Source organism: Phasianus colchicus, chromosome 1, assembly GCF_987193195.1.
Source record: "Phasianus colchicus chromosome 1, bPhaCol1.hap1.1, whole genome shotgun sequence".
NCBI classification, from domain to species: Eukaryota; Metazoa; Chordata; class Aves; order Galliformes; family Phasianidae; genus Phasianus; species Phasianus colchicus.
In genome coordinates, this window is record NC_143436.1 from 52,262,309 (window position 1) to 52,277,505 (window position 15,197).

General features: G+C 38.6%; 1 protein-coding gene across 3 annotated transcripts; it reads right to left on the reverse strand.

Annotated features, from left to right (window-relative positions):
• Nucleotides 1-904: 904 nt before the first annotated feature.
• NCF4 (neutrophil cytosolic factor 4) lies at nt 905-14,307 on the reverse strand. 3 transcript variants are annotated; one of them, XM_031600104.2, is made up of 11 exons: nt 14,291-14,307; nt 10,253-10,382; nt 9,294-9,378; nt 7,819-7,972; nt 7,398-7,468; nt 6,474-6,601; nt 5,353-5,410; nt 3,645-3,743; nt 2,763-2,893; nt 2,610-2,675; nt 905-1,831 (listed from the first exon to the last, which is right to left on the reverse strand). In XM_031600104.2, the coding sequence occupies exons 2-11, from the start codon at nt 10,282-10,284 to the stop codon at nt 1,603-1,605; spliced, it is 1,053 nt and encodes a 350-aa protein (XP_031455964.1). In that variant the 5' UTR covers nt 10,285-10,382; nt 14,291-14,307; the 3' UTR covers nt 905-1,602. The 3 variants fall into 3 exon arrangements, with proteins under 3 accessions (XP_031455964.1, XP_089998924.1, XP_031455965.1); XM_090142798.1 differs by lacking the exon at nt 14,291-14,307 and adding an exon at nt 10,710-10,724; XM_031600105.2 differs by lacking the exons at nt 9,294-9,378; nt 14,291-14,307 and having other exon boundaries at nt 10,253-10,464.
• Nucleotides 14,308-15,197: the final 890 nt, after the last annotated feature.

The window sequence follows — 15,197 nt, forward strand, 5'->3', positions numbered from 1 at the left end:
GCTTCACAGAAAGGTTGTGGAATCTCCTTCTATGGAGATATTAAAAATCTGCTTGGCTTCTTCCCTAAGTAGGATGCCTACAGTAGATTTACTGTAGAGAAGATTCTTTAGCAGAGGGTTGGACTAGACAATACCCAGATGTCCCTTCCAACCCCCACAGTTCTGTGATTCTGTGATATATAATCTAGCACTGGAATTCAATATGCATGGATTCTTCAGGTGGAACTTTTGAACCTGAAAAGCATATGTGTCCTGCAGCATGTAACAGGACTTTGGAAAATGAATATTTTCTTATACAGGTCTGTACACATTTAGTATATTGCTAGGTCTATATGCTTAATAAAGAGTCAAGTAAGAAATTATTTACTGATCTCAATTAAGGAAACTAAATGCTTACTTTTCAATATAAATTGTTTCAATTATTTACAACACAAATATGCATTAATGTAAAGCTACAGATAAATGGGGAAGGTTAAATGGGGAAGTATAGTTTAATGCCACAGAAACTAAGAAATGAATCTAAAGCACAATACTTTTTTCCTGATTATATTTATGCATGATGGTATCCTTTTAACACCATGACTGCATGGTATTTTTATAATACAGTATTTTAGGTATTGTAGGATTTACATAAAGCATACGTAACTTGTTATTGTAACAAGCAGCAATAAATTTGTTCAAGAAGAACATTTTAATTGCATGACCGTAAATAAATAAAACACCAGAAAGTTTGGGGCTTCTTTAAATAACAAACTCCTGCTTAAGAAAAGCTAAATAGATAATATTTAAATTCTTTCTCCAAGTTCCCTTCTTAAACAAAATTAATTAATTAATTAATTAAAAGAGCATTAATTATTTCATCCCCTCTAAAAATAAAAATTTAAAAATACAATAGAAACTGATAAAAAAAACACAAATGTATAAGTTTATTTATGGAGAAGTCTGATACAGTAATTTATTGTTAGTTCTGTTTTGCAGTGAGGGGTTAGAAAGCAGAAGAAAAGAGACCAAGAAGAGATTACTACTTGGACAGGCATCACATCACTTATCCCAGAATGTGGAAGCAAATAGACTGTACAATTACGAGAAGTCTATAAGTAACACTGCAAGTATACTAGATTTGATTTACAGAATTCAAAATATGGGCCAAGGGAAAGAAGAAAGCAAAACCAGGCTGTAATTTGTTTGCTGAAATAAAGTTTTCTTGATGCTTCCAGAACTGCAGTCAGGGACAAAATAAAATAAAACAAAATAAAATAAAATAAAAGCTTATAAAAACATTCTGGGCAAGTAATTGGCTCTGGAAGCAAGGGTGGAGATGAGAGCAGATTTTGGGCTCAGGACACTCAACCTTTATTGCAGTGTAACACTGACTTGCTTTGTGAACAAATTCTCTATTCCTCACTTTCTCTGGTCTTCATGAAGATACCTCTGTTACAGAGGAGTGCTAAACAGCTCAAAAAGCTAAGTACAGATTTTACATTGAAAGGCAAGTTGACTCTTTTCAAGATGTCTTCAAAGCCTTGTTAAAATAAACTGTCTGCAGAGAAGGATTCCTGAAGAACGATGTAGCTACCTACTAGAACTGCTACCCTCCAGCACTCATGTTGCCCTAACTGTTTGTGTATCACCTATTACTGGACTAGTGCTGTAGACACTGAAGTCATCCTTGTGAGTGATGTGCAACTTCCAAGGGAAGAAATGCTTGTCAGTGGACCTCTTCCTGCTCTGAGACACCATGAGCTCAACGTCCTGATCAGAGAGCAGCCGGATCAGATCGCCGTCGAGGTCCCGGTAATTCAAAACAATGTCATGTTGGTCAAACTCCTGCCTGGTAGAAAAGAAATGAATTGATTGCCACAAGTCAGGGAATGCCTGGGAGGTGACACATGATGAACAATATACAGGCAATCTAATTAATTTTTCTAAATGTCACATTAAGCCTTGGGTCTTTTGGCATTCTTGATACAGCTAATACTAAAAATCCTACAGACGCATTCATGCTGGGTTATATTTAAGCTAAGAAACCTGACAGAACCATCTCCAGTAAGTCCACGTGCACAGCATGATTACTCTGTGAGTTGGAAAAAATTCCCATACATATGAGTTGACTGTGGTTACTCACCACTATTGCCTGCTTACGGTTCCCTTTTATGAGAGAAGGGCAGGTTAAGGAATGGAAGAATATTTACTTGTATCACAATATTAGTGATATTCAATATTCTAATGTTTTGATGTTCAGTGCTACTTCAATCTAGTTCAACGCTGGTTTTACAAATTATAAAGTGGTGTCCTGCATCCTAAAGAAGTATATTAGACAACAGATCCTTGGTTGGGAGCATGGTTCTGATCTTACAGCAAGAAATAGAAAATACTGCCCAGAACACATGTGGCATTTGTGTGTGGCATGCAACATTTGCTGACAATCCCAAAGCAAACTGCTGTCTGCACAGATGGGCCTCAGCCAAATCACATTACACACTCTTGAGAACACTTGAAAAGAGTTTCACATCCAAAACATGGCGATGGCCAAGTAAAATGTAGAAAATTTAGGACTGGAAGAAACTGGATAAGTGATATTAAATAGGCATCTAGCTGCTTCCACTTACTTTATCAGTTCCATAAGATCTTTGAATAATGGAATGCTGCTCAGATTCTCTTCCACTGATATATCCCTGTAACACAGATAAATCTAATAATTGCATACCATGAAAGAGAATATTGGCATCTTTTCAGCAGAAACTGGGAAGACTACTTATTACCTGATAGTGCTTACTGTCTCATCATAGTAATAACAGCGTATTTTATTAACTGTGTCTTCCTGCTGCGGTAAATCTTTTATGATCTTCACAAAAGCAGATGGGAAAATCCCAGTGGCATCATTAACTGTTCCCTGGAATTACAGGAAGGGTTAGCATGAAGAAAAACTTGCAATTTTGGCTACATATGATAAGTTCTGAAATTTAATTAATTTCCATGGAAACAACAGTAAGAATTGTTCTTCTAAAAGCAAGAAAAGACAGGCTATGGGAGTGACCTGATGCTATCTCTACACAAGGATTACACAATTGTATAGTCAAATACAAGGCAAATGAGTGAAACTGAGTGCAAAAAGATGAACATCAGATGGTTACTAGGGAATGCTGTGGTGTTCGAGCAAGCAGAGATACCGTATCAACAAACAGGCAGTATGTTCTCCTCATCCTTTTTTCAGAACACTGCTGCATTGCCCAAGTTCTCTGTAATTAAGCTGACGTGTGTTGTGGTATGAAGCATGAAGTATATAGCAACTCACCCCGAGGCAAGAAACCAATTAATCGCTGAAATGGAGTTTCCATCTCCTTTCTGCGGCCTTTTTGTGCTCTAATCACTTCCAAAGAATTAAAGGACATTCCAGCAGAAGAAAATGCAAATGAAAACTGAAGTCTAGAGGGCAGGAAATTTGTAAGCTAAAAACCATTACAGGGGAAAACAATTTCAAATTTGGAGTCAAGGATTTCTTCCTGGCTGTGACACACAATGATGATACAGTTTCCCCTTGAAAGAAGGAGAAGGATCCCAAGGACTAGAAAAGCCCCTTTCTACTGTAGAGATGAAATATGTAAAGGTATGCCAATAATTCAGTACCACTGTCACAGCCTTACCTCCAACCAGTCTTTGTTTACTCTGCTAAGTAGGTAGATCAAGTCTCCTTTCTTGAAACTGAGTTCCAGTTTACTGGTTCCAGAGAAATCAAATACTGCCTATGGAAAGCAATAAAACTGAAATTATTAATTCAGAGTTATACATGTGATATATATATTTTTTTTAATCTGCTCCTGAAGTGCACAGACAGAAGGTAAGCAGCAGAATAGTATGCACTTTGTCAGCACAGATCTATTTCTGAAGTAAGGTCATATAAATGACTGCAGCGTGCAGTTCTCACAATTCCTTCTCCTACTCTGCACACGCAAAAATGCTTTGTGGGAGTAGTGAGAGCATCGGGATAAGTGTGGCTCTGAAAGGGCTACATGCTATGATTCTAGAAGTGTCAGGACATGAAGCACCAGGGAAATGAAGACATTGAAAACACATTAAAGCAAGTAAGTCAGCAGAGTTGAAAACGATTGACAGCTTGAAATCTTGACAACTTGAAATCCTGAGAATCAAACCAAAAATGTATTATTTCTGTAGTTTTACAGCTTTCTGATTTGCTGCAAAATGTCACAAAGAGCCTTAGGGAGTTGTGGAATTGTGTCCTAATTTAAGGGTAACTAACTGTTCTTTCTACACCTAGCTTTCAGGCCTGTCTGCTGAACTGAGAGATTTGGGAAAGTCCACGAAACTAATGTGTGGTTAAAGTGGAACTTAGATGCCCCCTTCAGGAAAAAAAAAAAAAAAAAAAAAAGAGGCAAACATATGCCACCATCTTAACAGGCTGTTCTTGAATAATTAAAATTGCTGAGTTATCATAAACACACATCTACCCATTGTCCTTTGAGAACACAGCAGTCATTTAAATGCTCTTAGAAGAGCAAAAATGAAAAGATATTCCTTATTATTCAGTGTTGTGATGGTTCTTTTGGTCTTGTTAATGCCAAATTTCAGATCCTCTATAAGGCTGTCTTTTACAGTTCTCCTAATAAAAAGAGACAATAACTATCATGCTAGCAGTTCATATGTCTATTTAATAGCTCTTTCAAAAGCCTTTCTTTGATCTATTGAAAAGTTTTGGTAGGTAGATTAAATATTAATAAAAGAATACATAAAACCCAAGAGATATGGCAGATCTGAGAGCGGTTATCATCAGCGTAGAAACAAAACAACCTCAAAGCAATTGCATGTTTTTTATTAACATGAAAAAGTCACGTGTTCCAGAAAGCAAGTCCACAAGCACCACTTGCAAGGCAGTTCTATGTGTCTAATACCGAGACGATTTACAGCAAAAGAGAAGAGTATAGGCACTTTCAGCATAACTCTAATGTTACATAAATTGCCAGGATGCCTCACTTGCAAAGCTTTCAAACATATGCTGAATTCAATGAGACCGAAGCTTCAGTTTGCTTTAAGTGTAATTTATGGCTGTAACTATGTAAATGCAGACCATTTGGCAGTACATGTCTCTCAGTTTCGAATCTCCTGTTATTCTGACTTCACAACAGCCCTCCTTATTATTTATGTAACGAGGAACAGAGCACTTCTTTCCATTCTGTATTTCATTCATTATTGTTAAAAGCAATTGCTTTCCTGTGTCAATTTCACTTTCCCTTTCTTCCCAAAGCTCTAATTGGAAGAGGCATCTTGATCAAAGAGATACCAGAGCAAAACAGAGCTAATCTCTGTCCTCAATGACAGATTGTGTGGATTACTCACCTCAGCCCGAGGAGTTGCTACACGGTCCAAAACAGGCAGTTGGGATGAAATGCTTTTACTGGAAAGAGAAAACAGGGAGGTAAATTTGTCTTTTTAGTCATCAGAAACACTACGTGATCGGTACAGTGTCCACATTATCATTATTTACAATGCAGACAAGCCACAAATCACTGGAGAAAGTGCATGACTATGTGTGCAGCACTGAATAAATATGGATGCAGCAACATTGCCCTAGTTCTCCTGGTTTCAGTACAGAGCAGCAGCAATCTGATGATGTCTGCTGCTGAGAACAGATGGAATTTTCAATACAGTGAGTATGCTGGACCTGTCTTTTACAGCATTGCTCAGCCCCTCCACTCTACCTTCTGGGCATTTCTGTTTCTAGCATTTATGGCACTCAGTTCAAACTGCTGTCATACATACATTCAGGAATGCATACACATTCACAGGTTTTGCACCTTTTGGAGTAAGTGAAAAGGAATCAAGTCCATCTTTTCTGTGTTGAAAAGCAAATTAATTTCCGTGGAAGGTAATGAGGTACAACATCTACTTAGCAAAGGGTGCTGTTGCTGGCATGTAAGACGGGCCTATATTCAGACAAAGGACAAGAACAGGCTGAATATTCAGTTTCATTTATTGTCTGAACCAGATCTCATTTGATTTGGTATCAAAACTCACAGTGACTTTTGTGGTGCAAGCCTGCATCCTTAAGCTTGGCCTGAACATTATAATACATGAAATCATAGAATCATAGAATGTCTTGGGTTGGAAGGGACCTCAAGGATCATGAATCTCCAAACCCCTGCCACATGCAGGCCACCAACCTCCATATCTAATACTAGACCAGGCTGCCCAGGGCCCCATCCAATCTGCCTTGAACCCTCCAGAGACGGGGCATCCACAGCCTCTCTGGGCAGCCTGTTCCAGCACCTCACCACTCTCTCCGTAAAGAACTTCCCCCTGATGTCCAACCTAAATCTTCCTTCCTTCAACTTAAAACCACAAGATATTATCACTAAAGAATTATCAACAGGTAGAATTAGAGAGCTTTTTAGCTCTTTCCTCACAAAACTGGACAGCATCTCCTACATCAAACTGAAAAAAACATGTCAATCGCTTACACTCGGCGCGTCCGTGGGCGAAGCCGTCTCAGCCTTCTGGGCACCTGTTCACTATCAAAATTGGAGTGGTAGAAGAACAGACGCACCTCTTCATCCATCAACACCCAAACAGGTAGGCAGAGTAGGTTCTGTGCCAAGAGCAAGTAGGAAGTAGAGTAATAACAGTGGGAAAGATCAATTCTCTATTTATTTGCATGTACCAAATATGCTTCTCTGATCTACAAGATCATGAAGAATATTTATTGCTGCCAGAAAAATCTCCCTCCTCTCCCTTCTCCCTCAGCAGGACTAGGCTGAACAGCTGACAGTTTCTCCTGTTTACTCTTAGAGTTGGCCAACATATTGCTTCACTCTTTGTGTGCCTGATTTACTGCAGGAGTAAATTGTTTCCTCGTGTTTCCTTTCAGAACGTGAATGACTGTGGAAAGAGGGCAATCTTAAGCACTGGGAGACTTGACCTACGCTTCAGACCATTACTGATTTAAAGTCAGAGTTCCCGTTAACCTGCAGTCAATAATTTCTCACCTCGATGTTGCTGGCTGTATCCTGACTGTCAAGCAGGTATATTCCAAAGCTCACTCTGCTTTACTAATCCCTTAGGTGAACTTAACCCCATATTCATGCAACATCCTACAATTCACCATTTCCTCACACATCCTGTTTGTTTGTTTTGTAAATGTATCTATCTAGACATCAAGGCAGGTTTTCACTTCCTTTGTGAAGTGCGTATTCCAGTGGATCCCTACAGTCTGAACAATCTGGCGACTAGGATCACAGATTGTCCCATGTGTGGACGCTGTGTCTTCTGAAAAAATGTGCAGAGAGCAGCAGATACCCAGGACTACAACAGTAACGTCTCTCTCTGTTGATTTCAAGGGGTGAAGTATCTGCAGTGCTCAGTGCAATCCTGTGACAAAGTTTTACCTTCATGTAGATATTCAGGATAGGAATCCTGTTCTCAGCAATTTCCCGTTTGGCCCCAACATAAACTTTCCCTAGGAAACATAGAACCAGTGGCAGTTATTGAAGTTATTGAAAACAAACAAACAAACAAACAAACAAACAATGGAAGCTGTCAGAGAAATAATGCAATCAAGAGAAAGCAGGAACTCCAAGAAAATAGATATTAGGTTTTATAGGTTTTAGGATTTTAGGTTTCTATATGAATTTTACCACATGTGGAGGGACTATCAATGGGCCTTGACTTCTTTAATTTCCACAGCTGGGAACTAATTCTTTGTCCCAGATAGTTATCTTGTGTACTTCCATACAGTGCCCTCCTCTCAAGGACAGACTAAGAAAGGACAAAGCTACTAATCGTGCAGATTTGGTACTCACAGCTTACCTGGCAATACAGGGAGCGTGCAGCTAAAAGGGCTATTCTTGCTCTCCCCCCCATATCTCTCCTCTAGTTTGGTGTGTAGGGCATAGAACTCACGATAGCGTCGGAAAATCAGGTATCTGCCACCACTTTTAATCTTTACTTCAATGACAAACATCTGAAACAGAGAAAGAGGACTCAGGTTGACATTCAGGCATAAAAATAGTTTAGAAATTAGTGTGAGGCATACAATAGGCAGTGTCACAGTGGTAGGAATATTGCCTTAGAGGCAGAGTGGAAGGCAAGGCTCCAATTAAGCATCTGCACACTCAAGTACTAGAAATTAACAGCTTAATACTACATAGCGTGGTATAAGTATGGGTTCAACTTTCCTATACATCTTGTTCCTGCGGCTGCTTTCTATCTCATGAAAACCAGAAATGAATAGATGACACTTTGTGCTTACACACCTTCCCTCAGAGAAGAGCAAACCATATTAAGGAGGTAAATATAAATACTGTCATGTAAAATAGAATGAAGATACCAAGGAATCAAAGCCAACATTTTCAATAGTAGGATGTACATCTATATCTATAGACAGGAATGTAAATGAACTGGATTTCAGAGTAGAAGGCATTCATACTTCTCTCTGACTTTGAAGTACACATTTTCAGAAATGATGGTTTATGTAATCTGACCAAAAGTAAGGATAGAATGAAAAACAAAAGCAAACAAACAAACAAAAAAAACCCTCAGACTATTTACTTTTAATGACTTCCCTCAAACTCCTATGGCGTTATCTGTTGCCAAACTTGTTTGCTGTAAGAGTCCCTGATTTCCATGCACTGACCTCTGAGTCACATTGCAGTTGGATCCATCAGGAAACATAAAGATTGAGCAGCAAAATATCACTGCATTCTAAAGTAAAAGCTGCTTATTTCTGTAGAAAGATTTTATGAGCAATGTCTCCAGGAAAGAAAGCACAATCTGCAGAGGTCATACTGAGCTGGTCTTATGCAAAACCCCTCTTCAGAAAATCTTCATCCTTTTCCCTAATATTCCTTTTGTGTGCACACTTTCATGACTCACGGTCAGATCTAAATATGATATGGAAGACATGCTATCTTCTATGTAGATGGCAGAATCCTAACTTGCCAGTACCATGGGAAAATGGATCTAATACCCTCCCCTTCTACCCTCTCTGAATTCCTTTCCCCACTATATTCACCAAGGTTACAACATTCTAACGGGAAATAAATCAGAAATTAGGTAAGAATTTAGAAACTAAAAAGTATTAGTATTAGAGGACACCTTTGTCAGGATTCACCCAACAAAAAAAATTGGACTAAATGTGTGATAGACTGATCTCCCTTTCAGAAAACACAAGCACTGAGATGTTTTCAGCATGGAACTATTCATGCCAAAAAGCAGCTACACCAGGTTCTCCTGGTGACACCTGTCAGAGATGAGAGCATATAGAGATAAATCGCCTTGCTTACATAATAATTAGTAAAGCCTTTCTTCTCTTCAATATCTGCAATGTTAGCTGAAACAGGTACATCGTCTGGAAGCTGGTCAAAATCACTGTGAAGCAAGAAGAAAAGATTTTAGTCACTCAGGAAGGAGAAAGAGGATTGGGGATCCCTGAAGGAACACCTAAAGGGCAGCCATGTGACCAGACTCCGATGTTTATTGTCTACATTGTCCACACAAGAAAACAAATGGACTGTCAGGTGCTTTGTCCTATGGGACCTTGTCACTGGCACAAAATCTTCAACGAATAGAAGACGTTCGCCTTTGCTTCCATCTTGTACCACTTGTTAGAGTGGTATTTATATTAACACTTAAATAAAAAGGATCAAGAGTGAGATAGAGAGAAAAAACAAACTGTAAAAAGGATCCACTAGGGAATGCCAAGTTGAAGTAATCTTACATCTTCTGGTCGTAAGAAAAAAAAAAAATGCTTAATTTATTCTGCTATGAGACATTCCAAGCAGGGGTTTCCGCAACACGTAGCTCTTCTGGAGGGCTGAAGTAATGATGCAAAGTCTTGTAATATCTTGCTGTACAAGGAGAATGGCATGAATCAACACCACCCACAATACCGTAAATACCACCACGTACTGTTAAGAGGGATGTGGCTATGGAGATCAAGAGATAGAAATAGTCATATTACAAACACTCATGTCACAAATCCCAGTAAAAGCAAAACTGTTTGTGGCTATAAAGAGGACAGTGACTCACTGTTGTCCCAGGTCATGAACATTTCCTAGGAAAGGAGAAAGAAAGTCCACTCCAACTTATTACATAGCGTGCTCCACACTAAGAAACCCAATAGCCAGGCAGCTATGGTAACAAGAAGCCTGTTAGACTCATCAAAGAAGCTTGCTGCCAAATTAAACACGCAGATCGTAATGGCTACATGGAGGCCTGTAGGAAGGAAGGACAGACATATTACCTCTTTTCTCGCAGCTGTCGGGGGAGAGACATGCTTTTCAGCTTCCCAAATCCAGATGGCTAAGCTCTGTTCCTCTGCTTCTTAGGTAGATCTTGAATGAATAGGATGAGACTGCTCACAGTGCTTGTCCCTGTATAAATCAAGACTCCTTTGCAAGGCCTCAGAGATCTTTTTTTCTAATGTTTCAGTGTCAGTTTCTTCTGTACTTCCCCACCCCCACTGAATTGAGGAAGTACTACAATAAAACCAGTCATAAAGAAAGATTCTTTTGTGAGTTCTGTTACGTATTGAAAGTGCCACTGTTGAGAAACCAAAAGCCCAACAAAACGCAAAAACTGTGAGACATTGTTCACCCCTTCAGAGAATCACTTGTCTCTGGAAGCCAGTATGAGTGGGCCAGCATAGCCCCAGCTATAACGTCACTGCACTAACAAGGCATATAAGCTAGAATTAATACCTCTGATCCCTTCTTGAGCCCCTGTGATACCCAAGGACCCTCTTTCCCTTGGACCATGAGCCAGGAGGTGGAGCTAAAGAATAAATTTGTGAGGAGGAACAGAAAGGATGGTCAGGAAATTCAACCTTGTCAAAGAGACAGGTGCCAGGAAATCAGGCACAGGTGGTAGAAAGTGAGTTCTGAAGGAATGATCAACACAAGTAAGACATGAGCCCTGCAAAGACCAGAGAATTTTCAGCTTCATATGTTCCAAACAATCCACATTCGCCATCCACAAAGACAAGGTCACAGATCACCCAAGGAGAATCGTAACTATTCGGCCTCACACACAGAGGGCAGTGGTATAGTATTTGTGTAATGTGAGTTTAAAATCTTCCAAGAAGAAAATAAAAGGAATAAAGTGACAGAGAAACCATCATTTCCTAATGCAAAGAATAAGTTGTGGTATATCTTATCCACCCTAGCCAAAAAGTTGTCATTTGTAATACCTTTGTCTCCACCCTTCAGCCTCTAACTCTATTCCACGTTCAGTGCATACCTTGTTTCTTCTCATCCTTCTGCCATCAAGCACCAAAAAAGTCTCATCTCAATGGAGCAAAACTCAACCAGCATCCCTCACTGCAACGATCTATTGACAACTGTAATCATCAGACTTAAGAGTAAACTCAATTTTACTGCATTTTAATGAAATAAATTCTTCACCCATCTCTTTCCTGTGAACTTTTAATATGCTGATGTTGGATATAAGTATGTTCCAGATCTCCTCACTCTGCTATGTATTTCATTTTCTTGATTAGGCCTGCTATCTGGGCAGTTCTCATGTAACCTAAGGGTAGACTAATTATTCTCTTTCCTTTGCCCTGAATGAGAAAATAAATTTTCTAACTGCAATCTTCTTGCTTTCTCCTGACCTTCAAGAGGAAATAGAAGAAGATCACCTTGACCAGAACTTTTAATTCCAAGATCAGTATATATAAACTCATGAAAATTCAGAGGGACTCTCCTTATATGCAAAAAGATTGTAGAAGGCACAAGAACTAGGCAAAACTTTAACAGAAGAGAAAGACTGGAAGGATGCTAAGATTTGATGTATTCCAAAGTTTTGATGTGAAATTCATAAAAAGGACATCCTAATCTTTTCAAATCTCTTGTGAGACAACCTAGATATGGTGCAGATACATCTTTTACGAGACAGAAGGTATGACATAAACACGCTAGTTCATTGTTGGCCTGGCTTTACACGATGAGGCTTTCTGAGAATAGCTTGACAAACAACTTCAGATAAATTGTCTGTGCAACTGCTATGCTGCAGGGTGAGTAAAAGAAACAACTTTATAGCAGCTTTCCAATCCCATTTTGGTCTACTAGAGATTACAGGCAGTAGTAATACTGATTTGACGATATAATGCTAAACGTGGTATGAAAGTTTCTGATCCTGAAAGTATTTTCTCTTTCTGAACTAAACCAAACTGAAGAAGTTGCTTTCTGGAAAAAAAAAAAAAAAAAAAAGAAAAGAAAAGAAAAAAGAAAGAAAAAAAGAAAAGGAAAAGGAAAAGGAAAAGGAAAAGGAAAAGGAAAAGGAAAAGGAAAAGGAAAAGGAAAAGGAAAAGGAAAAGGAAAAGGAAAAGGAAAAGGAAAAGGAAAAGACAGATTCCACTCTCAGAAGAATGTATAGCTGATTTATTCATATGCAAGAAAAAGCAGGCATCCAGTACAATTAATACAAACAAATTATTTAATTGAAAGAGTCTATTATAAAGGAACATAATAAAAATCCTCACCTAAATGAATTCTGATGACAGTGCTACATACACTACTACTACTACAGCTAATGTATCACTTTGGTTGTGTACACCAGTAAGAAAGGAAAAGGAAAAGGAAAAGGAAAAGGAAAAGGAAAAGGAAAAGGAAAAGGAAAAGGAAAAGGAAAAGGAAAAGGAAAAGGAAAAGGAAAAGGAAAAGGAAAAGGAAAAGGAAAAGGAAAAGGAAAAGGAAAAGGAAAAGGAAAAGGAAAAATAATTTCTATCTGTTGCATACCTTCCTATAAAAGTACTGCATAACCACATTCAATCATCAGCCATAGAAAGAATGTATTAAGTGACAGAACAAAGTGAAGAAGAATAATACGATTAAAAGATATCTGATCCCATCACGTATTAATCTATAAAGGAAAGAATATTGCAACAATCAGTGCAAGAAATCTGAACAGCAAAAAGAAACACAAACAAAAGAGTTGTTTTACACAACATTTTCATTCAATCTATTGTTTTAGAAAAGTATATAGAATATTTGTTTCCGTAGCACAACAGCATTAGTAGCTGAGTGGTTGCTTGAGGCTGAGTTGCAACTGACAAACTGATTTGGGAAAAAGTGATTTGGGGCTATATTCATATTACATACTTGTACAGACTTTGCTTTTAGAGTCACCATCTGCTTTTCGGAAGGCTTTGATGCACATTTACATTATTTTCAAATACAGTTATATTCAAACTTGTTATCATTATTATAATAGCACATATAGAATCAGAGAATCATTAAAGGAACCTCTAAAATATTTGGAAAAGACCAGAAGGATCACCTGGTCCAACTGCCAGCCCACCCCCACCATGCCCACTGACCATGTCCTTCAGTGCCACATCCACACAGTTCTGGAACACCTCCAGGGATGGTGACTGCACCACCTCCCTGGGCAGCCTGTGCCCATAACTGAATTATGGCTGTGAAAAATTTTTATAAAAGTTACATAAAATAAGCTTGTTATGTTTGCCTTGTGACTGTCAGTGTTCTTTTGCAGGTAGTGATACTAAATCCTTAGGAGGGAGCTGCTCTAGCGGTCTGTAACAATATTTTCTTTCTCGGATATATGCTTTGAAGACAGAAAAGAAACAGATTGGATTGTTTTTATATTCTTCATCAGGTAGTGGCTCAATCCATATTGGCTGAGAGCACTTTGAATTGGGAGGAAGAAAGTACAGGAAAACAGATATGTAGAGTTTAGGAAATATGCTTTGATTTAAAGCTGGTTACAGTTTCCATGACTGCCTATTTAGGGTAAAAAGCAGAAAGTTGCAGAAAAAAACTATGATCATGCCATGCTAACATAACAAAGCTAAACAATCCATCTCAAAGCAAAGAAATGTAGAGGTGAACACTTACCACTCTTCGTGACAGTGAGTTTGATCATGCAGTTTATAGTAGAAATTACTACTCAAGACAAATACGTACCGCAGGGGCAAATACTAAAGAAACAGTGGCCATCTTTTAAAACGAAATTGTTTTTAGGATATCAATCAGATCTCATAATTAAATCTCGCACTTTGCACCTTAACTGCTCGAGTAATGCAACTCATGAAAGAATGGCAATTGAGGAATAAAAAGTACCCCCCAGAAGTGTGGGTTTTCTTTAGTCTCTATCAGCTATTTTGTAAATATGCACTGAAGAGTATCATTCTGGATTCTGTTAGTTCTTGGTGCTGTAGCCATCTCACTGTGGAAAACAATTCAGCCTTTACCATGGATCTTTAAATAGAGGTAAGATACAACATGATTGCTTGAGAAAGCAAGAATTCAGGAAATCTTACCACAAGAGTAGTAACTTCTTGATGAGCAATGGGTGGGTTTTTTTGTTCTTGCAGAGCTCAGACACGTACTCATGCCCATGATTAGGCTGAGTGAGAATAAACAGAAGCTTGGAAACAGGAACAGAGCATTTATTTAACCAACTAGCATGTCACTTCCAGGATAAAAGAAGCAAAAGGGGAAGAAAGAGAAAAGAAATATGTCAGACTTTGTCACTGCTACTGTGTAGGACAGATATGAGCTGGAGGTGGACTGACAGTCCAGTTAACTACCAGCATCAAATCTGGTAAATGGCCATTGCAGGCACAGAAGTAGAACATCTCCATGAGGTAACTATATGCCTACAGCCATTCCTCCAGAAGCTTAATAGCTCCAAGTGCACAGCAGCAGTGACCTTTCCTGGTATGAGTTTCTCTGTGTTTTAGATTCCTAAATGTCTCTGAAGAATCAGAAATCTGTCAGTCATACTTATTGCTATTCAAGGCAAAGAAGATTCTACTTCATCTGTTTCATTAGTTCAAAAGATCTACTCAATTTCTTTTTCACTGCTCTTCCCCAAATCTCAAAACTAGGGCTAGGATTTGCAGTGCTGCATTCAAACCATCCTACACCATTCCTAATAGTTAAACTTCCCCATCCATTTGATGAAATCCTGTGACTAGATTCCTTTAACTTAGTTTAGAAACTTCAGATGAATGTTTTTTTTAGTTAAGTGGAAGTTCTCTGAATAGACAGTGAAGAGAGACACACACCTCTGGTCAATAAATCACACTTCAAGTGGGCCAACTCCACCTCTAAAGGTTTTATATAGCTCCTTGAAATATATGTGAACTATAAAATAACTATATTCCCGATTTGGTCACCTCGGGTTCCTAAGGTTAGGGATATAAATCTGTGCCTCAGTGTGGA